At 37.8% G+C, this 27533-nt stretch overlaps 1 protein-coding gene across 9 annotated transcripts in view; it reads right to left on the bottom strand.

The window, feature by feature from the left end:
• CIT (citron rho-interacting serine/threonine kinase) overlaps positions 1-25076 on the bottom strand; it is an 81659-nt gene extending 56583 nt beyond the window's left edge. For 2 of the 9 annotated variants that reach the window (XM_080407014.1, XM_080407010.1), the window contains exons 1-10: positions 16081-25076; positions 15617-15742; positions 14276-14417; positions 12843-13018; positions 11382-11483; positions 11031-11173; positions 10384-10477; positions 8932-9135; positions 7612-7765; positions 44-221 (exon numbers count right to left, since the gene is read on the bottom strand). In XM_080407014.1, the coding sequence (XP_080263140.1) occupies positions 44-221; positions 7612-7765; positions 8932-9135; positions 10384-10477; positions 11031-11173; positions 11382-11483; positions 12843-13018; positions 14276-14417; positions 15617-15712 (1289 nt within the window). In that variant the 5' untranslated portion in view covers positions 15713-15742; positions 16081-25076. Of the gene's footprint in view, positions 1-43; positions 1231-7611; positions 7766-8931; positions 9136-10383; positions 10478-11030; positions 11174-11381; positions 11484-12842; positions 13019-14275; positions 14418-15616; positions 15743-15874; positions 16041-16080 lie in introns of those variants that run through there. The other 7 variants (XM_080407011.1, XM_080407013.1, XM_080407012.1 and 4 more) reach the window with 6 other exon arrangements.
• Between the last annotated feature and the right edge of the window lie 2457 nt (positions 25077-27533).

Raw genomic sequence — 27533 nt, 5'->3', positions numbered from 1 at the left:
TTTTCCAATGGTCCTATCCACCTAAGCAATAATTCCTACTTACTCTGATCTGATCCCTAATGTTTTGATGAATGAAAACCCCACAAACGGCAAATCTTCACCCGAGAAGCCTGCTGGGTTCAACTGGCACGTAGAGGATAAAACCCGCGAATTCTTCTCTGGTTCATCAAAATTTGAGGTGTCATCATCAGACTTGAGTGTAGGAACGAAGGGGGGAGGAGCTGGTGAAAAAAAGCAAGAAGAAAAGACAAAATTCAGCTACAGTTCACTCTGCAACAGTCCCACTCATTCAGTGCTTGCAATGGCACTGCAGCTCCTGCTTTTAATCTTGCTAACACAAGCAGACTGAGCTGCTGCTCTCAAATCGTATTACAGCAACAAGAGATTAACCCTTAAGCTACCAACATGGCTACCACTCTGCAGGCAGAATGTCTCCCACGTTGATTAAACTGGGGTTTAGGTTGGGGACTTCAGATTGTTGGGTTTGGGGTTTTTTTTTTAAACACATATATTGAATCAAATCAAAGCACCAGGGAAAGAAACTCATTACTGTAATATAGCTAAAAGTAATAACAGTCTGATTCATCTAGAAAAATAAAATGTCTCCAACCTATCCAATTAGTGACACTACATGAGAATGTACCCTGATCCTTTGCTAGTCAGCTAAGGGATATATCTACCCTTTAATACTACCAAGAACCCTCACAGCACGGGCTTCTAATCAACAGCAAACTGGTTTTTCTCCTGGAGTAGTCTAATGAACTATAGCTACTAGAAGGTAATTGGTCTTTAGGAAGGGAAGAAATACCAGTAAAATTTTATTTCTCTAGAAGAGCTTGGTAAAGATCTGGAACTCTTGTCGGGACACCACTGCAGTCTGGCTCTGATACAATCAGCTCTGAAGAGAGGTATAAATAGCAGGAATTACAATGTATTTCTTACTATAATTTCTAAATTGGTACCACTTAACTTGTTAAGCAGTTGTTTAATTTCAGCTGATTTTCTCGTGTTTGCTTCAGTTTAATTAACCAACAGAACAAAAGAACAAGTTCTTCTCAATGATGTGCAGCACCCGAGCTACCTGCTGGCTTGGCTACGTGTGTGAAAGGAATGAATGCAAAAGCCTGCTGTGCAATTCCTACCTCATTAAATCACGTTTTCTAAGATTTATTTATTTATTTCATCACTCAGGTCCTTGCTCATTGCAAATCTACTAATCTATTTTTTGCTTTATAAAGGACACAGCTCTTCAGTCAGCAACTAGAACACAGCCCATTGTCACAAGCGGATGGAAGTGTAGTGTGCTAAAACCGTTACCATGGATCCAGTATAGATCTCCTGTAGCTGAAGGGCTGATGAGAATTGAAGAACCGGGAACAAACATTACAACCCCTGCAGTGCAGGCTCCCTGCTCCTCACTCTCTGCATGCTCGGAGTTTAACCCTACCTGCCTGCATTCGTGACAGATGCTGATGCTTATCTGACTGACACAGGCAGAATGAGTCACGGCTGGAGCTTGCTAGCTCCCTCTAGGTTGCCAAAGCCTTTCACAGCCCGCTTTTTAACTCTTCATTCTCTAGACAAATGTACGTTTAAACTACCCAGCAGACCAGCATTAACAGCAAAAAAAAAAAAAAAATCTGTCTGTATAAACTGCCAAATCACAACTACACATGCAGGCTTTGTTAGCAGCTCCCCAAGGAGCCATTCTGACGCTGTTCACAAGCAGGGAAGTGAGAAGAAATTCCATGAAGCAGATAGGATGCTGCTCACGTACAGTAGTTCCAAGTACATTAGAATGAGATAAATAAATGGGGAAAATATACAAATTAAATAGGTTGTATAGTAAGCAGTTTTACTTATTCGTTTCAGAACACTGAAATACTCTGTCAATATAATGAATTTATTAATTTCTGCTATTTATTGGGTTTAATAAAAATTTAGATCCGATATAATGCTGACATTTATATACTGTAAACATAATTCTGGAAAACAGATTGGTGATTAGGTTCTTTAATTTATTATTATTTAATATCAGGATGATGTCCAGCTACTCTTTCATGTGCTCTTAATGATTAAAAACAGGGAAGCAAGAGAAAACAGTTTGTAAGTATATCCTCTTCAATGCAAAAATAAGCTCAAGTTACAGTTAATTCATAGCAGAGAAGGGTAAGGTCAGGAATTGGTATTTTTTAGTTCAGGACCTCTGATGAAAGAACTTTGCATATCCTATTACAGGAAGGGGTTTCTGTGGCATTTTTAACATTGTCTTTGAAAGCAGATACTGTCTAGCAGGTAAAGCAATAGACAAAGAAACAAACTATTCACTACCTCTAGGGAAGTCTAGAATCTTTCTTAAATAGGTAGCAAAAACCAACATAGCTGTCTTTTTATAATGGTATAAAAACGCTGTTACATGCTCCTCAGAGTTTGACAGATAACTTCATCTTTGAAAGAGTTACCTAGCGCCTTACTTCTCACCAGAGATTAGCTAAGAAGCTCTTAAGGAGTCATCTTCAAGCCCTTGCAATTAAAACCAAAGTCTTTCCTCTACCAACAATAAGAACTCCTAGTCAAACCACATGCATAACAGAAAATATAATTTAAATATGCCTAAAATCAGCATGCACCTAAAAAGATTAAAAGCACTCAATAGGGGAACAATGGATACGAGAAGATAAAACTGAAGGCAAGACAGAGCAAACCTTTGGGGCTGGTGGGAAACTGAAGAGCACAATGTTTTAGACTACAGTTTCCTCTAATGTTTGATAAAAGATGTGAATGAAGAAAAATTACAAAACAATGAAAAAAATCATTTGCCCTCTATTTTGCATTCACTAAAAAATCTGACTGACAGTCCAAAAACTCTGCAACTTTGTAGTATAAGCTTGTTACAGTATTTGTATCAAGAAACAGTAGTAACTAAAAAGAAAACAGTCATTCCACAAAAACAGCTCTAGATGTGAAGTACTTCTGAACTGTCAACATCAACTGAAAATGAGAAGCAGAACTTCTTCAGAAGTTTCAGGACACTGGACAAAATCTTACTGAGGAAAAAGAAGGAATATCTTTAAAAGCAAGCTAGATCCACTCTGATTTTGTTAATTATTTGGTTGCTTCTTCATAGTCCTTTATTCCTAACACTAAGGAGTCCTTTGCCCAAAGCATCTGCAGAATAAACAGAGTAGTCTTGTAATAAAAAAAAAAAAAAAAAGCTAAAACTGATGAGCAGTTTTGTTCTCAAATGTGGGTCACACAGTGACATAATCTCCAGTTACATTATTATTTCTTGCTTAAAATCAGAGGACTGTTGCACAAAAATATAGCATTTTCAGAACAAGACGAAGATTGGTGCATGCAAATACACGGATGTGCTTATCAGTTGCTTCTTTAAAGGGAAGAATCCTTTAGTGGAGGTCAAGATAAGACTCTTAGAACTGAATGTTAAAACCATTCCGTTGCATCTGGCAAGGTGAAAGATTTTCACTTTTTTCAGGCTCACCCAAAAGGGAGGCAAAATCATTACTCAAAAAGACAGTAAAACCAATGCTTCTACTCGAACAAACTGGTTGGGTATAAAGACCTCTTTCTGTCTCCGTTACGTTGCAAACGAACGTACATATTCTGTTTACCATTTAAAGTATCTTGTAGAGAACTGTATTTTTTAAAAAAGCCAATTGCTTGCCTAGATACCTCCCCACTTGTGGAAGGATGTAACCCTCTTCCATCTGTTCCAACGAATGACTTTCAGAGGAAAAGGGGGTGTTGTAGGTTGCTAAGTTAAGAAAAAAAAAGAAAAAAAAACAAACCCCAAACTACCACACATACACTGCAGTACTTTAACCAGTTTATCATTAAGATTAGATATAATGTGTCTTATGGAAAAAAGCTTGCCTTTTTTTCCTTTTTTTTAACTCTGCACCAGTGTATGTATTTATGATTAGTTCAAGGAACATTGCCTTAATCAGGTCTTTCCATTCTTTCAAAATATTTTCATGCAAATTCAGAAAAGAGATACTGCGTTTCCCCTGGGACAGTGAAAGACTTAACTGAAATAGGAAATCTAAAGGAGAGACAGAACATTTCTTAAGAATAAAAATGTGTCTTTTCTTGATCTACAAGGTGATCTATATATGCTTTCTGAGGAAAAGCATCCACACAGCCTAAGTAGGTTAGGCATTATTCTTCCTCAGGCTTTAAGAGGCCTATTTGAATAAAGCGTTATGGAAGAAAAATAGAAAATAGAAAGTCCAACTGATGTAATTTAAGGATGTTTTCTCTTAGACCATTTAAAAAAAAAAGGCATTATACTAGTTCTAGCCAATCTCCACAATATGATCTTAACATCTTTACTGTTCTGTCGAGACAATGATCCAACACCTATATTTCTGTTAATAAAAGTCATCTTGAAGCTGACACGAAAGTGATCTCCACTCAGAGAAAGAAGTCAACACATTTTTCTGAAGGCAAGCATTTAAATGAAACATCACGATGTTTAAATGTTACTGAATGACAATTTTGGGTTCATAAGGATAAGGAAGAGCCTTGGACTTAAGAACAATGAGATTTAGGTTTCTGCCTGTTTAATAGCAAAAGACAGCCTAAAAATCAGTCTGCAACACTTCCAAGTTCTTCTGTTTGCACAAGACACTATTTTCTTCTCATATATATAGTTTCTTCATGCAAGTCCAAATACGCCATTCCATTTTCAAGACCTCTTGGACTGCAGTTACAAAACAACTCTTAAAACAGAAGATTGTTTATGCTATACATATATATGGCTTAGATGACAATGTAAGTCTTCTGACCATCTCTCAGCTAACCTCAGCAGGCATATTTTTGGTTCAAATATAAACAGCTGATGTAATTTATGGATTTCAAACAGTGAAAGATGATTAACAAAATCCCCAAACTATATACAATGCAACCATGTTGCCAATAACACAAGTATTTCATTTCCCCATTCTCTACTTCTGATTTGAGATACTTATCAAGCAAACAGTTCCGTTATCAACTTTCCAGTTAAAATCCTGATCATTTAGCTGAAACACAGATAGAAATGTGTTTATTCTATGTAAATAAATTTCAAAATATTTTCAGAAAATTGTCAAGTAAATCATCATAATCTTTTGAAAGTTTTGGGGTTTTCTGTTTGGTTGGGGTGGTGTCTGTTTTAGGGGATGGGGAGGAGCTGTTCGAAGCTTTAGAAGTCAATCAATAGCAGAAATCAACAAATACAGAGGGCAGAATCCATAAAAATGTTTCAGTACAATACTCCAAGGAAGGGGAAAATTACCTGTTGAGACAGATTCAATTAAATCTGACTTTAGGTTTAATGATTTGATTCTGTATCTGTAATTTAAGAGCTGCTTCTGAGACACATGCTACTTGAAACAAGGGAAGCTGGGAGCTTTTTTAGAGGCAACTATCTTTTGGGAAGGTGTTTACTGAAAAGTCAGGTGTTTCCTAAGTTACCATAACAACAAAATGTAACACTGAAAAACCCCTTAATAACACATTCTTAACCAAAATCTGTTAAAATGGTTTGTTAAAAAAGGTTATCCTGGAACTCCCAGCACACTGACTTAAATACCTGCAAGGCAAGTGTACCAATTTTTCCCCTACCTTTTCCAGTCTCAAATATAAATAATATCATTGCTTTTATAGACTAGAGGAAAGTCTGATTGTGCTGACACAGAAATTATTTAACAGTCAAAGAATCATTTAGGTTGGAAAAGACCCTTAAGATCACCAAGTCCAACATTCCACATATCCAAAATCTTTGACCAGATTAACTTGAGGTAGTGAGATTCTTTAATCTACACCTAAATCCTGTGACCTCTTCCAGCACTCACTGGTTTACTAATTTTCTCAGGCTGCCATTGCTCCAGTTAAACACCGCTATCTGCAGAGGTCATGATAAGAAAGAAACCTTTAGCTTTTAGATAACCCAGGTCAAAGCTGACAAGGGTTTTCAATAGAATGACAGTGACATCGCCCTGAATAAGCCAGCAAATGGAGAAGCACTGCAGAGAGCAAAGCCATAGGTGATCCATTGAATTTGTTACTAAAAGCAAGAAGACCGCTGTGTTTTGTGCTAGTTACAGTGGGGTTTTATGAAGTCTGAGACATAACAACGAAGTCGGGGTCAAAACTGCATGAATCTTCACAGAAGTTAGGTCCAGATATTATACAGAATGATGCAATCCACAGGCCAGCTGCAGACAGAAATGCGATTTTTAAAATCCCAAATGATTATTTCAACATTATAATGACATCAGGGCTGCCTACCAGCTTGTCCATCAGTATCACTGTTGTCACATCAAATGGCAAAACACTCAATTAACTTGTGCAGTTGTGTGAACATTAGACAGACAATTGCCAAGGAAACACGAGAACATATGCTCACATGCCATTTTTTTCCAGATCCGAGATAATATGATACAAATGCAATAGAAGAATTTTAGAAACAGAAACTGGTGACTTAGGCAAAGGGCTCTGGGGGAAAAAGGCAGAGTGAGTTGAAGTGTGGGAAATCTATGCTAAAATGATGAAAATGACTCAAGGCGCAATGGCTCTCAAAGGGCAGAAACAATGGAATTTAACACAACAGCAGCTCCACAAGTTCAAAATTAATGAATCAACAGAAAAGTGAGTAAACATTCTGTGGAGCTTCCAGCTGAAGTGCAGAGATAGTCATCAAAAGTAGAAGCACTGGCTTAGCAATTTGTCATGGAAAATGGAGCACAATCATTGCTCTTACAGCGTATTTGATAAAGAATATAAGGCAGACATGTTCCTTGCCCAGATAATCTTACAGTCCAAATAATATAAAATACTATCAAACACAAGTCAGGCACTCATACATAGATCATCAAAGATCCGTGAAATATTTGTTTTTGCGATGGAGCTGGTGCCTCGGTACTTCCAGATACTAAATTCCATTGCTTCCCTAGTTTCATAAACAATTTTCTGCAAAGAAAATTACTACTTCATTTTCTTTATTCTATTTCTAGTGGAATGAACAGATTTTTGACCAAAAAAAAAAAAATCAGTCTTATATTAGCCACATTAACTTTGAGGAAAAACACCAATGCCCCTATGACCGCTGACATTTTAACATCTACAGGAGCTAAAAAAAAATCACCACACCAACCAACCAACCTTAAGTGAAGTTGGATCACAAGCAATGAAAAGAGAGAATGCTGAAAATACAACAAAAAGTAATGAGATGAAGCCATAATTAAGCAAATTGAGGTGGATAAGGCCTGAAAGAACACACTGATGCATTTTAATCTGAGGAAGGACATGGAAAGGACCGTTTTGATTTTCCAGTCTAGTGCCTACAGTAATATGGCAATTGCATCAGAAATTCATATAGAAGTGTATTAAACTTCATCTTGCCTTACAATTTTCACCTGAGAGATGTTAACATATCCTATCCAAAAGCAAAAACGAATTGTTTTGTTAAAAATACCTGCTCCAGGACACAGTCCTTTCTTATTATGAATAACTATTCAGATCAAACACACTTAAATACGCACATTGTACAAATTTTCATGTCCCCCAAGGAAACAGGAATTGTTATAAACACAGTATTATTCTACTTACAGTTACGGATATTATCCCAGTCAATTTTAGAAAAAAATGGATGGCAGCACAGTCCCTCATAACCTAATCTTTCCTTCTGCCCACAAAGCAGACTCTGGATCAGATCAAGAAATTCACTACTAACTTTCACATCCTCTGGGAACTTCAGAAATCTCTGCATTAGAAAGAAAAGAATTTCTGCTTAGTAGGAAAATGGTCTGAGAACAGTAAGATTAAGTTTCATTTTTCTGAGATATGCCAAGCACAAAGGATAATTATTTATAGCATACAAATAAAAGTATTGTGCTTTTTTCCAAACAGGCTTTTATATGCATTTACTGCACTAAAGATAAGAAAAACAACCATTCCCTATCAGACAAATGGTAGTCCCGGATCACTCTCTCATGTTGAACAATGGCCAATGGCAAACACAAATGAAGAGTACCACAAAACTCTTCCCCAGAAATTTTTTTTTAATTTTTTGAACCAGGGATAATGTCTTTGTGTTTACCAAATCTCAATGGATTCTTCTCCTATGAATTTTTCTAGTTGCTCCTTAAGCACACATAAACAGTCAGTAGTTGCAAACTTACTCCCCAGCATGAGAACGTGCTACAAGAAGTATCCTTTTCTGTTGTAACGTAGTTACTGCTGGCTCCTTTCATTTGATGCCCCTAATTCCCATATTAGAACAGATAATAGGTGAACATTATTTGCTCACTTCCACTCAGCTACACATGATTATTTTCTTTCTTTTTTTCTTTCCTACTAACTCCCACCGTTCTATGTTTTTCAGGCTGTTATGAAGAACTAAACTGACATTTGCATAGATCATAACATCAAGATACTGTTCTTGAGCCCACCACTGGGTAAAGTTGGGGTACTTTTCCCTTCATATACATTGGTTTAAACTTATTTACACTAAATTTCATGTGATGTTTTAATCATGCAGACACTCAATATCTTCAAGTCTTCCTGCAGCTCTTCATAGCTAGCCCTTGCCTTTACTATCCACAAACACTTAGTAAGATGCAGAAACTTTATCAATTCACAATTGTTCCTTTCAATTTCTCTTCTAGATTATTTTGGAATTATTTTGCAATTATAGTTGCCAGCTACATCTCTTTTAATTCATGCACTGCAGATGGTTATTTTTAGATACCTGTTACAAAAAATTGATATCTACAATACATAGACATATAGAAATATAAAGCATATATTCTAATTATTTTATGAACATGGCAAAGTAAGAGAGATTTGTAAGCTTCCCTTCTCAACCGCCAAAACATAGCCTTTAGTTACAGCCTTTTTAGTCAAGAACATGGGAGGAATCATCTTTACCTGGAAGTTCATGATGTTATTGAAAGTTTTTGCTGTAGTTCCTTCAGCAAACGGAGATCGTCCATAGATCATTTCATACGCAATGACTCCTAGGGACCACCAGTCACATTCTGGACCATAAGAAGCTTTGCCATCTCCATTCAATCCCAATAGCATTTCTGGTGCAATGTAGTCAGGTGTGCCAACAGGTAGCTTGGCATTTGCCTAGAAGCAAAGATATATCAAGTGAAATTACAGCACTTTCTGTTCATTTTGATTTTGGTAATAAACCAAATCTTTTCTCTTCTGCCCCTCTCCCCCTTTTTTTTTTCTTTTTCTTTTTTTAATGAGACACAATTTTGAGCCCTCCAAGTAAATTTTAAACTAAGTGATTTTAAGCAAGGCTATTAAGCAAGAAAGTGCAAGGTTAAGGAAACTGCTGATAAAGAAACAGAAAGCAAACTATTTAGTATAAAAAGTCAAATTATCAGAGCTATCTGTTACTAGAAAGTACAAACAGCTGAAGTAGAAAAGCAGCCTTCTAAAAAGCACAGGATTACTAAACACTAAGTTTTAAGCAGTGTACATACTCTAGCAGTACTGTTTCTACTACTGTTAACAGGGACATCATAGCTGAAATTTCAAAAATAGTCAAATTTAGACATAAACGTGACCTTGCCTTCATTCCATTCAGTGTCATCCCTGCCTTTCTACCTTGTGTTCATGATCAGCAAAGTATTTGAATTTTTGGAGTGCTTAGAAAAGGTAATTCAGGAGTCAAAAATGCAATAATTTTTCCACCAAGTGGCATAAAGAATGGAACAAAACAGCAGGCAGACTAACACAAAAACCTGAAGACAACTAAAAAGGTAGTAAGAAAAAAATTAAAAGAAAAATGCAATGCATAGAAGACTGGAAAGGGAAGAACAGGGAAAACAAAATATTGAGTCACAGTAATAAGAAAAAGCTACAAAAAAGTAAAAATTATAACAGAAGACAGGAATCTGGCATAGAACTTCATATTCTTGCTAACTACATTTTAATTTCAAATTATCATTTGAAGTTGTATGCAGTTACCTAAATTTACCAGTAACTTATAACAACAAATGATTTTCAGTCCAATTATGAACAATTATAAATCCACGTCCTTCTTTAAACACAGCATTGAACAGTATGGCTTTTTATTGTATGATTTTTATATTGTAATGCAGCACCATGAGAAAGTAAACCTGCCTCTACCTTGTGTATTAAAATTTTAATAAGCAATTATGTATCTATTGAGAGCTACAAAAGATCTCAAGCTCACATTTGAAAAGCCATTCATAAATGGAAAAATATGTTGTGATAGATTCCATACTGGACAAGAAAGGCAGAAGAACAAGGTGTAATCAAGGAAAGATGTAACATTAGTTTTCCTTTTTTGATTGGACCACCCAAACAAGCCGTAGACAAAGTTCAAATCCAGATTATTACCGTTTTGTTCACTGTCATTTTGGCAGCTGACCCAAAGTCCCCCAGTTTAATGTGTCCTGTTCGGTCAATAAGAACATTCTCTGGTTTGATATCTCTGTAAGCAAGAAAGCAGTCAGTACCTTTCCTTGCCATTCCCCACTGTTACATCTAGATAACAAGATATAGATTTATTGAACTCCAATATGATTTGAAAATGCATACAGTAACAGCCTTCAAACTTTGATATGATCTTTAGAAAACTGTGATATTTAACTACTCCAACATCCTATACTGCCCTGTTCACCAATCAGCCCACAACAAGTTTTAACAATTACACTGATTTCCTGCTAAAAGCAACCATCTCTGGAAAAGATTTTTATTTTTTATACAGCAACATTAGGGCTTCTTTTTACTAAGCCTCCAGAAAAAATATGTAACAATCCTTTCTTGATATTAGTTTGAACTTTACATCAAAGTCAATGCCTTTAGCTACAATTATAGTTGGACTCTGATTTAATTTTCTAATTTTCTCATCTGATACAGCATGTGAAATACTGTCCTGAAAGAGGATGGAACATAAAAAATCACAACAAGAATGCATCATTCCAGAACACTTTTCTGGAATGATACTGATCAAATATGTGCACTGCAAAGCAACCTTTACCTACCGGTGGACATAACCCATCTGATGGACACTGTGAATAGCCAAAATCAACTCTGCAAGATAAAACTGCACCATACTCTCATCTAGCTGGTCTCCATATCGGTTTAAGAGTGACAGTAAGTCCCCTCCAGGATGATACTCCATAACCTACATAAAATTTTAAAGGAACAGATATAGCTCATATATAGAAAAGATACTCCATTCAACCCCATATTACACTGGACACATATCAAACAGTGACACATAATGCAGGAAAATTTACAGAAGATAAGCACATTTCAACCATCATGTTCTTCAACATAACAATGGCAATAGTGCTCAACAGAGGAGAAAAGAAACGAAGGCTAGGCATTACCAAGTAGAGATTTTTCTTGTCTTGAAATGCATATTGTAACTGTGGAATCCATGGGCTGGTGCTCTGAGATAATACACTGCGTTCTTCCTCAAAAAATGACACCTACAAAAAAAAAGAGAAAGTCTTCAGCTATATCATGATGAAACTGAGTTAGAATATATTAGAATCCCCTAGTTTCAGAAAGATTTGAGTCTGTGCCAAAGGCACACATCAGAAAAAAATTAAATGACACAGAAAATATTAAATGTTATTTCCTTGTGATGTGCACCTTTAAAAAAGTAATTTTACTCCTCCGTGTTCCCTGTTACCCCTCCCACCTTCTGTTGTCTAGCTTGCTTTCAAGTGAACTGTGCCTGCAGCAAAGGCCAGCTTCCCTTCCAAGCTGGTGAAGCATCCACAAGTCCAGAGTGCAATTTTAGTTGACTCCATCTGGACTAGCCCTAATAAAATAAAACTACTCTCAAAAGAATCAGATAAGAAGAAGAGAAGCTAGAGCAATTACGGGGTAGCACCTTACAGCTAATTCAGTCATAAATTAATTGGAAGGTATTGAAACACAAGGCACTCTTGAAATCATACTCTAGCAACTGTTTAATTATTCAGATGTATAGTATAGCCAGACAAGAAATTAATTTTCTTACAGAGATACTGCAAGTTCATTTAGATCAACATTCTCTACTTTCACTGACCCACGCTCAACGAGACCAAGCAAGTGTCATACTGAGGGCAGCATCATACTTAGCTTTCTTATCAACCTATGACATCGCAAGAGCAATTTTAGTTTATCTTCATTTCTGATAGCCATAAACAATGCTAAGGGATGTCAGATGCAGGCTAACTGCACCATATATTGGGAACAACTGATGCTGATATTGCTGTATAAATTCACGAGGTCTTCATGGAGTATCTCTGTCCTACTTGTCATCTCATGTCAGTGAAAGATTAACTTCCGTTTCTCACCAAACTACGATAACAACCTCCATTATCCCTTTTTTAAGTTTTCAAGTAACACATTTCTCAAGCTAGTGAGAGGCTCTCCATAAAAATCCAGTCACCACAGTTTGCCTTCACACCCACTCTTGACATTCTACATTGCTCTTTAAAATAAAAAAAAAAAACCTTAATGAATAGATTGCCTAAAAATTCAAGCCATCATCAAACTGATCAATACTGATCCACTATTTTCTTCATCTGTCTTTTCCTGTCTTACAAGTAGATGGTAAGCTCTTTAAGACAAGGGCCATTATTTTTTTGGATGGCACTTCAACCAATAGATTCATAGTCTATGACAACAGTTTTTAAACACAGCAGAACTACACACAAATATACTACTTCACTGCAATGTAGGACAATCCTTCTCAAGGTAAACTTTTAACTTAATTCTAATAGTAGTGACAAAAAGGAAGTAGTCAACAAATTGTAATTCATCCATCTACTGTCATAACAGAAAAATATACATACATTCTCCTGTGCCAACAAGGACTCCTTGCTCATCACCTTCATAGCATATACATCACCAGTAGCTTTCTCTCTTACTACTTTTACATCTGCAAAGTGACCACAGCCAACCACACTCTTTACTTCAAAATCCTTCACGCTGGGTTGCAATTCCTTTAATTCAGCTATAGTCTCTGCATCTATAAAACCAAAAAATTTATTTTTATGTTAGCCAACTGGCATTTCGTAACAGACACATCATCAAAAATGGGGACTAAAACAACAAAAAACCCAAAACATTTTGTTCCAAACTCTCAGGAAATGTTAAGTCATTACAGAATATGCTTCTCAAAAAACCCCAGTATGCATAAGAACTAGAAAAAGACTGTATTAATGCACAGTTAAGACTGAAATACAGTACATACAAAAAAAATCAGGAAATGTTAAGATAGTTCCCATAGCAACCATAATTCTGTCCCATTCATAACATCATAGGCTGATAGCCTCTTCTGTTTCTAAATTCTTTCCAACCATCCTTTACCAATACAAAGCATATTTTCTAAATACGAGGGCTTTACCCAGCCGAGTTCTACCAGTCAAGTGGCAGGGTTTTCTCCTCTGCCTGTGGGAGGCACTAGTCCATTGTCTAACAAATAATTGTAGACATTTATTTCAGATACTCAGTTCAAGTTTTCCATTAACTAGTTTCAACCATCACGCACTGTGATAATCAATTGCTCGTGGTAGATGTTCTAAAAATTCTTCAGACTAGCAGAAAATTACTCTCCACTAATAATATCTAGAAACTGTTAGACAGAACTATTATAAAGTGCATGGTAAGTTACTTTCATCCAAATGGCTTTCTAGTATATCTTAATGAAAAAAATTGATGAAAATTGATGAAAATCTAAGCACAATATCAGTAAACTATTTACTCCATCAGAAATTATGTTTCTGAAGCACACAATTAACATTCACAAGTTATGCATACAAAATTCAGGTGACACATGGAATCCAAAAGCTTACTTCAAGCTGAAAAAGCCAACGATTACCAAGTTCCTTTCTAGAATTTTTTTTTCCTCATACCTCTAGTCACCACCCTGCTCTTGACATCTGACATCCTTCTGTGGTGCACACTTGGAGCTTTGCTGTATGTACTACTCAGAAACTTTTAAAGAAAGTGCCTCCTTAACTATAAGTAAAGTACAGACTAAGAAGGATGCACGTTCGAGTCACAGCACTTCAAAAGACACTTGCACTTGACATTTTTGAACCTGAACAAAGCCTTTACTAAGATTGCCAAGATCCCCTTTGCAATGTTGAGTCTGCCCACAAAACATCAGATGCTCAAAGTCCTGGGTTACAATCATTAATGAATCAAAGCAAATAAAGCATTATTCAAGCATTCAGATTCTGAAGAAAAAATGACACCTGAAAATTAGTCTGAACAAACTTACACTTTCTGACAAAGTTGCCAACATGTTTAATTTTCATTAACGTGGGGTTTCTGCATTCTTCAAAGAGAACGAATAAAGAATCAAGGATGCCTTCCCGGGAGAGAGGAGACATCTGCTGTTGAGTCACAAAGAGTGGCTTCCCCTGTTAAAAAAAAGAAGAAACAGCAGATGGAGTCTCAGACAACAATGAAAAGCCTCAAATCAATAACATATGTATAGAGCAGATTATATATTATCCATTTAAAAATCACTACTTCAGAAATTAGACAAATTATACAGAAGTGTAAGGTAAATATATCAACTTACTGTCTTAATGGCAATAGCTAGAGGTATTTTACTTTTAGACAAAACAATCCTCTAAAGATTGTTAAAGTTCAAATGACAGCTTTCTTGGAACGATGTACATCCCACTGACGACTCTGATCTCATTGGCTTTTTTCTTGACATTGTACCATGTGGGTTTTTTTCATGATACAAGTAGTTTAAGCAATCAGCATCAATATTAGCTCTAGATGGAAAAGCTGCTGAATTTCAGATGATCAAATAGCACCTGGTTACATAAATCCACCTCATGACAAACCCTCAGCTACATCACCCAGGAAAAAAATGGGGATTACAGGACACAATGCAACATTGCATCTTTACGTGGGAAAATCCACTCAGGCTAAAACATCAACAGATACACATAAATCTATGACAAGCCACTATCTGCTGAACTTTGTGCAAACTCGGTACACACTTTGAACTTCAACTAATTATCCCTTTCTCTTACTCCTTCCTCCTGTTATAGTTGAATTGAAATAACTAGAGCCCGAATTAAATTCACTAAGTATTTATTAAGGCAGGAAAGCAAAAACAGCGCTGGGTGGCTGGGGAGTCACAGCTCCATCCAGGCTCGCAAATTCCAACAAGTATCACAGCCCTTTTATCCTCAACTTCAAGGCCGGTTTAAGCAAACAGCTATGCTCAAAGTCCCGTAGCAAGAAGCTGTATATTGCAAAACTAATCTATTTTTACGCTAAGGTCTAAACAAAGACAAAAGTTGTCATAGTAACATGAGATTATGGTTTAACATTTGCCTTTAGAAAGTATATCTTGCAACCTCATGGTTAAGTCTTTTCTCGCCAGACAGAACATTCTCAAATCGGTTGCAGCAAGATCGTTCCTTTTATTAAAACCCCATTTGATCAGCAAATTACCCTTAGTTACTTATTACACTCCAAAGGACCACACAGGCATGCTTTGAGTGTCCACGCTAACAAGCAAAACTGTATTTTGATATGCTGGGTATGGACGCAGATGAAACTGAGATCAGCTAATCCCAGGCCAGATGCTCTTTACCTGAAAGAGCAGATTGAGCCGAGAAACTCGGCTGGTGATGGGCTCCATCGGTCCTGCTTCTGCCGGGTTTCGGGCACCGCATTTAAACTTCAGCATCTTTAGAGATTATCGTGTGTCAAAGATCACCTGAAAAAAAGAACAGGGACTTTCAAGCAGAGGCACGCGAATGGCTTACTTTAAGAGAAGGGGGATGGGGGGGTGTGGGTTATAACTTAAGTAACTTGTATTTCCTTAGAGGTAAAAATTTATTAAAACTACCGAGCCTGAACGCGTCCGGAGTGCCACAGCAGTTAAGGCGGTGTGGGGAGCGGCGGGGAGAAGGACAGGCTGCAGAGGGAACACCAACCCTGAGGGCGCAGAGCCCGCGCTGCCATCAGCCGCCGCCCCGGCCCGCGCTTCTCCTCACGCCACCGGCGCGAGCTCCGACCTCCAGCCATCCCACAACCCCCCGCGTCGCTGCCCACCTGCCGCCCCGCTTTACCGCCATCCCGGTTTGAACGGAGTAAGGGCGTGCCGCGGTGAGCATCACTTCCGATGACGCGCACCGGGCGCCCCCTGCTCAGCCAATCCCGAGGCCGGTCTGGCGGGCGCGCAGTCGTCAGTTGCCGCGGCTGCCGCGGGGGAGCGGCCGAGGCCCCTGGGGACGTCAGCTGTGCGTCACTCCGCCGAGCGGGCCGTTAACGGTTGTAACCGCCACGGTAGCGGTCTGGCCGGGCCGCCGGGCAGCGTGGGGCTTCCCCCGCGCTGGGGCTGGCAGCCGCCCGCCCGCTGACCCAGACCTGGCGGGAGGGCGGGGGCTCTGCCGGGGCGTGGCGGGGAGACGCTGCTGTGTGCGGCCGCTGCTCTGCTCTCACGGGTGTGTTCCCGTAAAGCGTGTGCGGCTTGTTCTGTATGTTACCTCTGCCTTTTTTTTTTTTTTCTCTTCTTTTTTTTTTTTTTTCCTGCCTTTGCCAAATCTTAAAAGGCCAAAATGACTCACTCCTGATAGCTCTGACTGGAGCTGGTTCAACTGTAGACTAGGCGTCATAGCTGGCAGCAGCTAACCGCCAGGTAGGACAGCCAGAGGGGAAATAAAAATGTTCTCCAAAGCTTTAAATTTTCCTCTGTAAAATGATGGTTTGACCTTCATGTCCCAATTTATGGGTTTTTTAATTGATATGTGTGGCCATTTTATTCATATATGGGGTAATTAGCTTTCAAGTGAAGCATCAGTGAAAATGTTCCAGCTCTGGCATCCCCTCCAAAGTGCCTACGTGCCACCCATCAAAATGCTAAGTGGAATGCAGCATGACCTTGTTTAACAGCGGATCAGTGCAGTGATGTCAGTGGAGAACATCAGCGTGAAGCATTGATGGTATCTGGAAACATCACAGTTATGCAAAAACCAGGATGCTGTTTCAAAGTACAGTTTGTTGGCAGGATTTAAGCTGGTAACAAATCTAGGTGATGGGGGTTCCTTGAAAATAATCATATTGCTGTGTAGAGGTATAAAATGATATTTTGCTCTCCAGCAATTATTTTAATTATGCTAATAGTAGGTTGGCATCTAGCTGATGAAGTAATACACTGATGGATTTATTATATTATGACTTTATACAAATTATTTTACAGATCTACGCTTCCTTCCACCTCTTCCAGACCACTCCTGGAACACTGACATATTTTTAGTATATTCCTTATCTCAAACTTACATATCTGGGTTCATTTCAAGTTATTAAACCTGAAAGAGTTTTTAAAATCTGATTTATTGCCCACCAGCTGCACTGCCAATTTGCTTTTTGGATTCTACTCAGGACACTGTCATTGTGTATGTCTCATCCACAACTGCATTGCACAGGAGAGATCAGCTTTTAAGAGGTGCAGTAAAGAGCTTCCTTCCTTTTCATAAACTTGTGAATTTTCATGCTAATGCATTTTAGTAAAGTGGTACATCCTACCTTGATACTTGGAACCTTGTTATGTCTAAGGGTACTCTGTCCTAGATTTTGGACAAGTCTTACTGTCTGCCATTGAAACTAAGAGGAGAACTTCAAGCTCCTCTGCCTTTCACTTTCTCCAGATTACCTTCTGCTGCACAACTGCTGTTGCCCCCCCTCTCTTCTGTCACAATTACTGTTAAATATCCACACTGTTTCTAATGCCACCTAGGGAAAATTACAGTTTCTGTAGATTAGATTTAGAAAAGGGGGGAAGCAGAAAAGCTGGGTTCTCTTTCTGACAGCTCATCTCCATATTGTGTTGAATAACAAGGTGTTGCTGATTCTCTTTCCACCTTCTCTGCAAGATAGTGTAAAACAGCTGATCCACAAACCAGGTGAGGAGATGGGTCGGTCATTAAGGGTTTAATCTCACCCACATTAGGCTACACTTTCCCTTCTCCAACATGAACACTAGCTCCGGGTCTCCTACACAGTATCCCAAATTTCACCAGCCAGGTGAACTGCTTGGGTAACAAATCTGCCTCAGTTGAATAACTGACCTCTCAAATGCCCAGCAAGTTCAACAATTGTATGAGTTTAGCTGCTATGATTTTCATGTTTATAACTTAATTCTTCCAAATAAAGATTTCTTTTTTTCATACGGTTGACTGCTTGCAAGCAAGGAAGCTGGTTGTTAAAATCATTGTTTGGAACACACAGTTTTCCTTGTAATTTAGGTGTGGGCTCAAGTTAATGAGTTCCCTTTAAGAAAGTCCTTAAACATATTTTGCTGAAAGAAGCCAAGTGGTAGAATATCACTTGCTGGTTTTTCTTCTTTGTCGATGTGTAAAAGACTCACATAAGCAAGAATGTCTAGCAGAAAAATGAAATAGTAGCATAAAAATACAGCTGCACCAGAACAGTTAGCAAACATTAAGAAAAGAAGCTGAAGTGGCGGTTGAAGGAACTAGGGGAAAGAGAGAAAAGCTGTGCAGTTTCAGTGATAAAACCTCAGTACCCGTTTCGGATGTCTCAAATAAAAATAAATACCTTTTCAGAAGAACACATACTTTGTTTTTCTTTAAATTGGTGATCTGAAGTCTTCCAAGTAAAAGTGATGATTTCTTCATACTTCTGATACTTTTATCAAGAGCAATGGTAGTACGCTAGTTCTTTGTCTTTATAACGGTCAAATTAGAGATCACTTCTTAATCTTGACAGCTACTCCTGTGGATAACCTCACTTGAAGGATCATCAGCAGACCTGCAGTTGTATAAAACAAGGGCTTATTCTCCACTATTAAATTAATAGGTCATTCAAAAGTGTAACAGAATAAATAGCTCTATGATTTTCCCTAAACAGGTCCCAATATGGTGCTCAACATGTTTTGACATCTCACCATGCACTGAATTGGTTACCATCTGTTTGGCATTTTTATTATAAGAGTAGGGGTTTCCCTTTATTTCCTTGGCCAAAATTCTCCACCTTCCTGCTGTTGTATACTGTGCCAAGGTGACTGTGTTCCAAAGATTGCTTGTCACTGTAACACCCTTCAGGCTTGCTCGGGGTCTAAGACACTAAGTAAATGTAAAAGACTGGGCATGCAGGTATGCCAACTTTTTGCCAAGAACCTGGCACTCAGATTCTCATCCAAACTGCCATATTTTAATGGGCAGAGAGATGCCAAATCCCCCCTAACACCATCTGGCTGTGAACTTCTGTATTTACAGCAGCATCTCTCTTAAATATCTTTATCTTTAGAGCAGCAAGACCGTCGTGACTGCTCCCAGCATGCTAACTTCCTGAGATTTACATATGGCTAGAATGTAATAAAAAAGGCTTGTACTATCACAATTCTAAGAGCTAAGCATGACCAAAAAACTTTTTTGTCCTACCTGGGAAATTTCTTCAAGTCTGGTTTTTCCAAACTTTAATGCTTATCTGTTCATGGAGACTGGTAGCAGTTTGCAACCAACTGCCAGAGTACGTGGACCTCAGAAATCATGTTCTTCAGTGATTCATTTGTCAAGTGTTATGGCTGGCCTTTACCATAGCTGATCTATATGCATATGAAAACACAGAATTAATTATCCATTCTCACCTCTATCCCTTTCTCTTAGCTTACCAGTCTTTAAAAGACCTTGTAATAAACCAAGCTCTTCCTTTTTTTTTTTTCCTAGCCCTAACCCTGATCATAGCCAGGTTACCCCTTTCTGTATCAAAATAAAGGGTTAGACTTGGCTGACTCAAAAACCATCATAAACCCTTGCTCTCACCATTGCTTAATGGAACCTAAACAACCCTTAGATCGTAGGCACATTTTTTACTACTTTCTTTTCCTAAACGACCACAAAATATGCAGCTTGGATGTAATAGTCACACACACTACAGGGGACAGAAATATTTGTACAATACATCTTCAGGAATAACAGTTACGGAAGAGGTAAGTAGATTCCTTTTCAGAGAAAGATATGAAGGCAAAGAGAAATAATCACCAGGAAAACAAATATATTGTCTTTCCTTCTGCAGTATTTTCAATTTCCTCCTTAGAATTTTTGGAAGACGACCACTCTGCATTCTCCTAGGATAAGCAGAAAGGAAATGGAACATTAAAAGACCTAACTGTTAGGTGTTTCTTCCATAGACTTCCACTAGAAGTTAGGTACATAGCTACATCTGACAATACTCTTCAAGGTTCTTTTGACTGAAATATTAAAGAACTTTTTTGTTTGTATTAGCAATATGCTAATGATAATATTATGCAAGTGCTAATGTTCACTGGGGGGGCTTTATTATACTTTTTAAAAAAAATAAATCTGTATATTTATAGAAGTAAAATACATTAAAATAGAACTATTTCAAATATACATGGTAGCCTTCCTATCAGATACATAGCCATTATTTATTTATTTATAAGAATGCACATGTGATGCTCTTCACACCTAATCCCAGTTCTAAGGATACCTCATCCCAGCATACACTTTTGAGTGACTACCCATGTTTTCTTACCAAACTCTTCTAACATACAGCCATATATTGAATATCCTTGTAAGCCAAAACATAATCATGCTAAATTTCTGGTGTGACCAAAATGAAATGGTAACTGAATTGGGTCACTAACAATCTTTTTTATGTGCGAGCTGAGCATTTAACCACATGGAAGTGAAGCTTTTTTTTAATCCTAATTGTCTTCCACATTATTTTTTTTTTATCCTAAAACAAATACCTCATTACTTTCTAGAGAAAGAAATTATTAACTTTTAGATACAGTGAAAAGCAAATGATCTTTTATATATCTCAGCTTCAGGCTTCATGCTATCACAGGAACACCCCTGATTCCACAAGAATTGTTTTACAGAAAGCAATTTATTAAACCTCATGATCTGCCAAGACACATGAATATTGATGTGTTCATATTAACATCACCTGGAGCAGCTGAAAACTAAATTTGTCATGACTTAATGGGAATTACATGTTGCAGAGCAACAAGTGACAAGGGCTTAATTAAAGCAAACTGGCAAAGTATCTGAGCAACTATAATAAACATACTGTTTTGTTTTAAATGCAGCTAAAGAACTAGCATGTTTTCATTGATGTGGAAAGGAAGGCAATGTTGAACTCTGTTCTAAAAGATAAAACCTAGAATGGGACAAGTAAAGTTTATCATCTGGAAACTGCATATAGAACACTCACTCTGGAATTTAGATACAGTAATCATGTAAAAGACAGCCATATCAAGTTCTATTTTACCTGGATTTGAAAAAGAAGCTATGAAGTGAGATACCTTTATAGTGAAGATACAAAACTCTTTTGAGAGCACAATTAAAACATTATTAGAATTTGATCTTATATTAGTCCTAGGATGAATGAACTCTAGATGTTCACAGGAGGACTTTTTTCCTTGCCTTAAATCAACAAATCCACAGGAAAGACACCCTTTACTTTACTACAACAATTTGCTTGCGTGTGGGATGGTCATCAGTGCTTCATTGCCATGTGTTAGAATTCCATTTAGAGACCTAGCATTCCTCACCCTCCTGTGGGCTGCAGAACACTGTGTATCCTGAATTGTGGTGAAAGAATTTCTGACTCAGTCTAGTCCATGCACTATATTTGGAAACTGGAAATCTGACCATCATCAAGGGAAAGTGCCCCAAAAGATTAATTCTGTCTTAATATAAGTAGGAGGCTTTTAGTTGATCTCTGTCCCTGAGATCAGCCAGAAACAGAGACGTGCCAGACAGACATCTCCCTATCCAATATTGATGAGTAGCAGAGCAATGCATACCCATAAATCTCTTTGGCTGACTTCCAAAAAGTGTAAGAATGTGAATTAATTTAGGAAGTAGCTAGATGGCATTGAAAGATACTTGTATGTCACTATACCATTTTGATTTTGGGGAGAACAGGTCTCGTTATTGTTTGGAGTTTTCTGGAATAAATAAGGTTAGAATGATGTTGAAACTGCACTATACAACAAAATGGCAGGCAGCCATCTGGGGAGGGAAGCATCACTAAATCAGTTTTCCAATGGAGTGGAAAACATCTCCCTTTTTGAAACAGGGATGTTTGATAGTAGGTGGGTTTTTTTTAAATAGGTCAGTTCAATGCCAGTTACAAACTACAGTTCAGTTGGGAACAGCCTGCTCAGATCAAATCCACACACTGAGGCAATGGCTGCAGTCATCTCTGATGTAGAAGTCACTGGGAAATGTAAGGTGCTTCCCTGCAGCCCAGTGTTGGCTGACATATGTAGCTACAACACAAGACAGAGTTCCAAGATTTGTTATCTGAAAGCAAAAGAAAACCATTTGCTCTCACCTACAATTTAGTGAAACAAATACTGTCAGGCTGAATCATCAAAATTAAGTATTACAATAGATTAAACAAAATATGTCTGTTAAAATTCTGTAAGCTCTTTTTTAAAAAGGCTTCTTCATATAACTCAATTTAAAAGAAATTCCATCTTTTTTCTTTTGAATATTTATTCAAAAAAATTCAGTAAACAAAAATCTGTGCACTGCGGCCTTATCGGCATGGTAGCAAGAGCGAATAGGGTAGAAACGAACAATAGTAGCACTTTGTTCAGAGTATAAATAAAAGCATCAGATGAGGCAATGACAGCTTTAATGTAGGACTCTTCCAGGTAAGACTAAAAGAAATTTAGATATGATTGCCTGTCTATTTTTTAATTTGGAATCACGATTTTGGGACTTTACAGATTTAAGATGTTCTTGCTCTGAGTGGGTGTGTTCATTCCTGTCTTGAAGAGTTCAGCAATGACAGCCTACATGTTACTTTATTTAATTCTTCTAGAATTAGTTCTATACTGTTTGCTTGGAGGGCAAGAAATATTTTACAGTGACTATTGTGGGATTCTGATTTTTAAACAGCTTTTCCATGTTACGAATTGTGATGAGTAAGTGATTAAGAGATAACACTGACAAACAGTGAAGTAACTTAATGTTCATGTAGGAACTGAATGACAATTTTTGGCTGCTCCGGAGGTCCCTGCATGGTCAAATCGCTCTTTTTGGAGCGCTGTTCATCATTCCTGATGGTGATTGGCTTGGCTCACATTGTTTTCTTACACTTTTAAATTTCCTTTGCTACCTGAATGGAAAAGGCTACAAACCCAGTACATTTTCCCTAAAGAAACTAAAAAAAAAAGCACAGTGGGAGGCTGTTGCAATGATGCAGTGTTCATGGTCTGCCAAGGAACTGCATTTAACCATTTTTAGCCAAAGGCTTTGTACTAGAGTACAAGACTTGAAAGAGGAAAGGAAACTCCACACAGAAGAGGTTTTATGGAATAAACTTTTCCTGCAAAAAAAAGGGTTAAAGCTACTTTTCTTCTTTCCTGTGTTTTTAAAGTACTGCAGATGGACTTCAAGTTTTAAAAATTGCTTTTTAATAAAATTTGGTTTATGCTACTGATCAAGTGCCTCTATAATTGAATGAATTACGTAAGTACTAAGGTAGAATATTTTCGACTTTCTGCTCTTCCCATCACTCACCTATCCAGTTTTCCTCAGAGCAAGGAGTCTTGTGCATTGATTCTCTAAAATTTTGAAATGGATCACGTGCAGCATTTATGAATTGTACCCATGGATGAAAACAGCTAGTAGCAATTACTTTCTTGGAAACAGAAAGAGAAATGCAGACTTGTTGGGGCATACATATTACAATTCTTAAACCTTTTAAACATGATGCAGAAAGTAGTCAGCTTTTCACATCAAACACTTATCAGAAAAAGCCTAATAGCCAACTTCAAAATGTCAAAAACAAACAAATAAACAAAATCTATGCTAAGTGATTGTTATTTGCTAACAACTTTTCTAAAGCAGAACACCACCTACCACTTAAAATCTGCCAGAAGACAGCAGTAAAAAAAATTGGAGGTGGCTGTGTTCTGCATCAACTCAATCCACCATGAACAGATATTAGGAAATAAAGTTTTTACATTTTTGAATACAGGATGCTGGAATAAAAGAGTATTCGCACACAGAATGCACAGTTTGTTGCACCTCTGTCCTCTCTGTATTCTCCTGGGTTTCATTCTGATGCCATTGAGTACCCCAGCATCAAAAGATGATATATCATCTAGTTCCTGTGAATAAGAACAGCTATTTCTCTCTTGAAAAGGGCTCTTTAAATCCTACTGGTTTTCTGGTTTGCCAAACTGGGATTCTTCAGCACCAAACTGAGACAGAGGCACAGACAGGCAATGCTGGCAGTAGTGTTCAACAGCTGTGTGGTGTCTGCTAATAGATGGTTATTCTAGAACCACTCTTCCCTCATATGTAACCTCTTGGGGCAAAAATGCCATCTTGACATTCAAAAAGATCCAATAAACAGGCTAATACAAGGTATTTGTAAATTATGAAGGTGCAGGAACAAGACTACCTCATCACCCTGTCAACTGCCCAGTTGTGGTATGAGCAGGAAGACATACAACTCCAACAGCATGAATCAGGACTACTAACACATCAGAAAATGGCAACTGCTAAATAACATTTTTCTTTTCATCCTCACCAAGTCTTTTGTAAGGGGCCATTTCTGCCCAAGCTGCATATAAATTGTACATTGTTAGTAGATCGATGCTCTCTCACTTCATCTGCATAGCGTTTCATGCCAAAACCATGAGATTGCAGGAGTTCAATCATAAAGAAAAAAATAATCAATAAGCCTGGGCAGCTTGTGACGCTTAGTGACAGATTTTCACTGCCTATATGGTTATATTTTAATTTAGACAAAAATAGTTAACACTGCACTTCCATGCAAAAAGAAGTCATCTGCTTCTTATCTAATGTGCAATTCAATAATTCCTATAATTGATCTTCATTGACAGTTTATGCAAGCTCACTCACCCACACCGCACATATTGTACTTCCTGACATAATTCCCAACATAGACTATGATATTTCAACAGAGGAAGCTTGTTAAATCAGGTCAAAGAAAATAAAGAATCAGAATCTGCTTCAAATCCTTGCAGCTGTCTGTCTTTTCACCCTCCCGCCACCACCCCCCTGCCACCACCCCCCCCCCCTCCAAAATCCCAACTATTGGTATGTTTGTAATGGGCTAAAAACATAAAACCCAGGTTTTTAAATGTTGATAGGCTTCAGAATAAATATGCATCATCTTTTTTTCCTCTAGATGCTGGACTATTACTGTTGATCAGACGTAACTGCCAGTCTTTACTGTTTCCACATGGTTTGATTTTCCCTGGAAGTACCATATATATTCTAATGATCTGCTGAATTAAAAGAATTCTAAATCGGTTCCTAATTGATGAGACACTATTTCTGAGATAGGCAAATAAAGGACATTTTCTCTCATAGACAAAGCAACACAAAAATTATGGAGGTGATAATGGGTCTTCAGGTGTCTGAAAGAGTGATATGTAATTTCAGAGAAACACAAACAATAGATGCATTTTCCATTTACAATTATTGTAAATAAAGAGGAACATTATGTTTCTGTTTTCTAAACATGATAACTTGCCTAGCTAGCATTCTCCAACTATTTCAAATTACTCTTATTTTCCAAAGAACTGAGATACAGGAAGAGTTTAACAGACTAAACACTAATAGATGCAATAAATGGCATCAAAAAGCCACACAAAGTTAAACAGAAGCATGCTAAAATACTAGACACCAAAGGCTGAAAGATAATTTCCAGAGCATATGCTAGCACAGGGGAGCCTCTGGTTTAATTTTCTATAAATACAAATAAAACTCCAGCTTTTTAAACAGAGCATTATTTGAAGCTCAGAGTGAGGCACTTTTCCAAAGGTGTAGATTCCTTTATTACAGATTCTCTTTCCAACGGTAAGACCTAATTCTATAGCAGTTGAGCAAATGATTCCATAAATAACCTCCTTTACCCGCAAGCCTTTACCCCCATCAGCTGGGGGTAGGCTCTTAGGCTAACTACCAACTGTGCTGCTGAATGATTTTCCAATTTCCGATGACTATAGCACTTCAGGTTAGTTGTGCTACACCTTATTGAGCTAGTAAGTCATCAGGAGAAAAAGGAAAGCAACCAAGGGTGACCTATGTATAGATGCAATAAAATTCACAGTAGCCTCCTCTTACCGTTCATGCCCACAGCAAGTTCCCAGGGAGGCTTCTGCACAGGAGACGGATGTTGGTGTGCTGCAAAGAGTAAGTCAATATTTCATGAACTCTGCAGATGTATCATTTTATGTGGAAGCACCATCTTTTTCCCACAGAGTAACTTCTGAAACACTAAACAAACAAAAACATTTGAAGGGCAAACCCATAAATATTTCAGATATTTGTATATAGGTTACTCTTTGGGAGTTAAAAATCTGAGTAAAACTGACACAGCATGTATCTTACGTGTCACTGACACTGAATAGCATAAAACTGACCCAGGGAGCAGCAAGGACTACTAGCTCTGGGCCAGACTATGTGGCACAGGCAAGCCGTATAGCCTCTTTCAGGAGAATATTTAATAATTCTTTGGAAGGTAGTTTCTTCCCTCCCTTTTGGCCTTTGCTGAAATTTCTTCAATGAAACATAAATTTTGAGAAGCGATATTCATCTATCTATGCAATGTCTTTGACTCAAAATAGGGAAAATTAATTAAATGCTTCACATAAGGCTGCATCTGACACTAATCTAAAAAAGGATGATTAAACCCGGCAAAAATTATATCCATTTAAACTAAGATGTTCTTTTAACAGGAAGGTGTTTCTGAAAGAAACCAGATACCCAAATATGTGGGGAGATAATGCAAGCTAGCCCACAGCACTGAAATAATGCATGTAAGAAGACTTTTGGTGACTCTTCCTGCCCATCAAGGCTGATTTCATGTGGTTCAAAAGATTTTGTCAGGCAAAGGTCTGGAAGCTTTATAAAACAACCTGATCTCCAAGAAAGAGGAGAATCACAGTCCAAAGCATGACAGGTATGAAAGGGCAATCAGCCAAACTGAGCTCTGCTGGAGAGCCTGAACTGCTGTAGGGTTTTATCAGTCTCTCCATCTGAGATGAAAGGCCGTCAAGTGAGCAAAATATGCACACAATCTCTATATCCTTTTACAACAGCATGCCAAAGTATTCATCAATCTCAATAAATAATAACTGGCTTCATGTTTGTCACATCTCTTGTTTGTCACATTGCGGGTCACACTGCTTTCACACACCCCATGGGAGAAGTTGACTGTGATCTCAGACCGAGGGTGCACTAAATGTTCATAAATGTCATTTCTGATGAGACTGAGTTTGCGTAGCCTCAGCAGGCATGGAATGCTGTAAAACGCAATTTCAAAATGGGAAACAAGAATAGAAGATACTTTATTAAGGTAATGTTCATATCTGAATTTCACCCCCATATAGATCATGTGTGGGTGAATATTAGATTTAAGCAGTTAAATTAATGCTGAATATGTTAGCAACAAATATGGTCTATGCATTTCCTAAAATGTCTAGAAGTATGCAAAGCAATAACATGGGAAAGGCAAGACAG

This window comes from Falco punctatus, assembly GCF_963210335.1.
Source record: "Falco punctatus genome assembly, chromosome: 1".
In the NCBI taxonomy this organism is placed as follows: domain Eukaryota; kingdom Metazoa; phylum Chordata; class Aves; order Falconiformes; family Falconidae; genus Falco; species Falco punctatus.
Note: the sequence above shows the minus strand (reverse complement) of the source record. Positions and strands in the feature narration are given on the sequence as shown.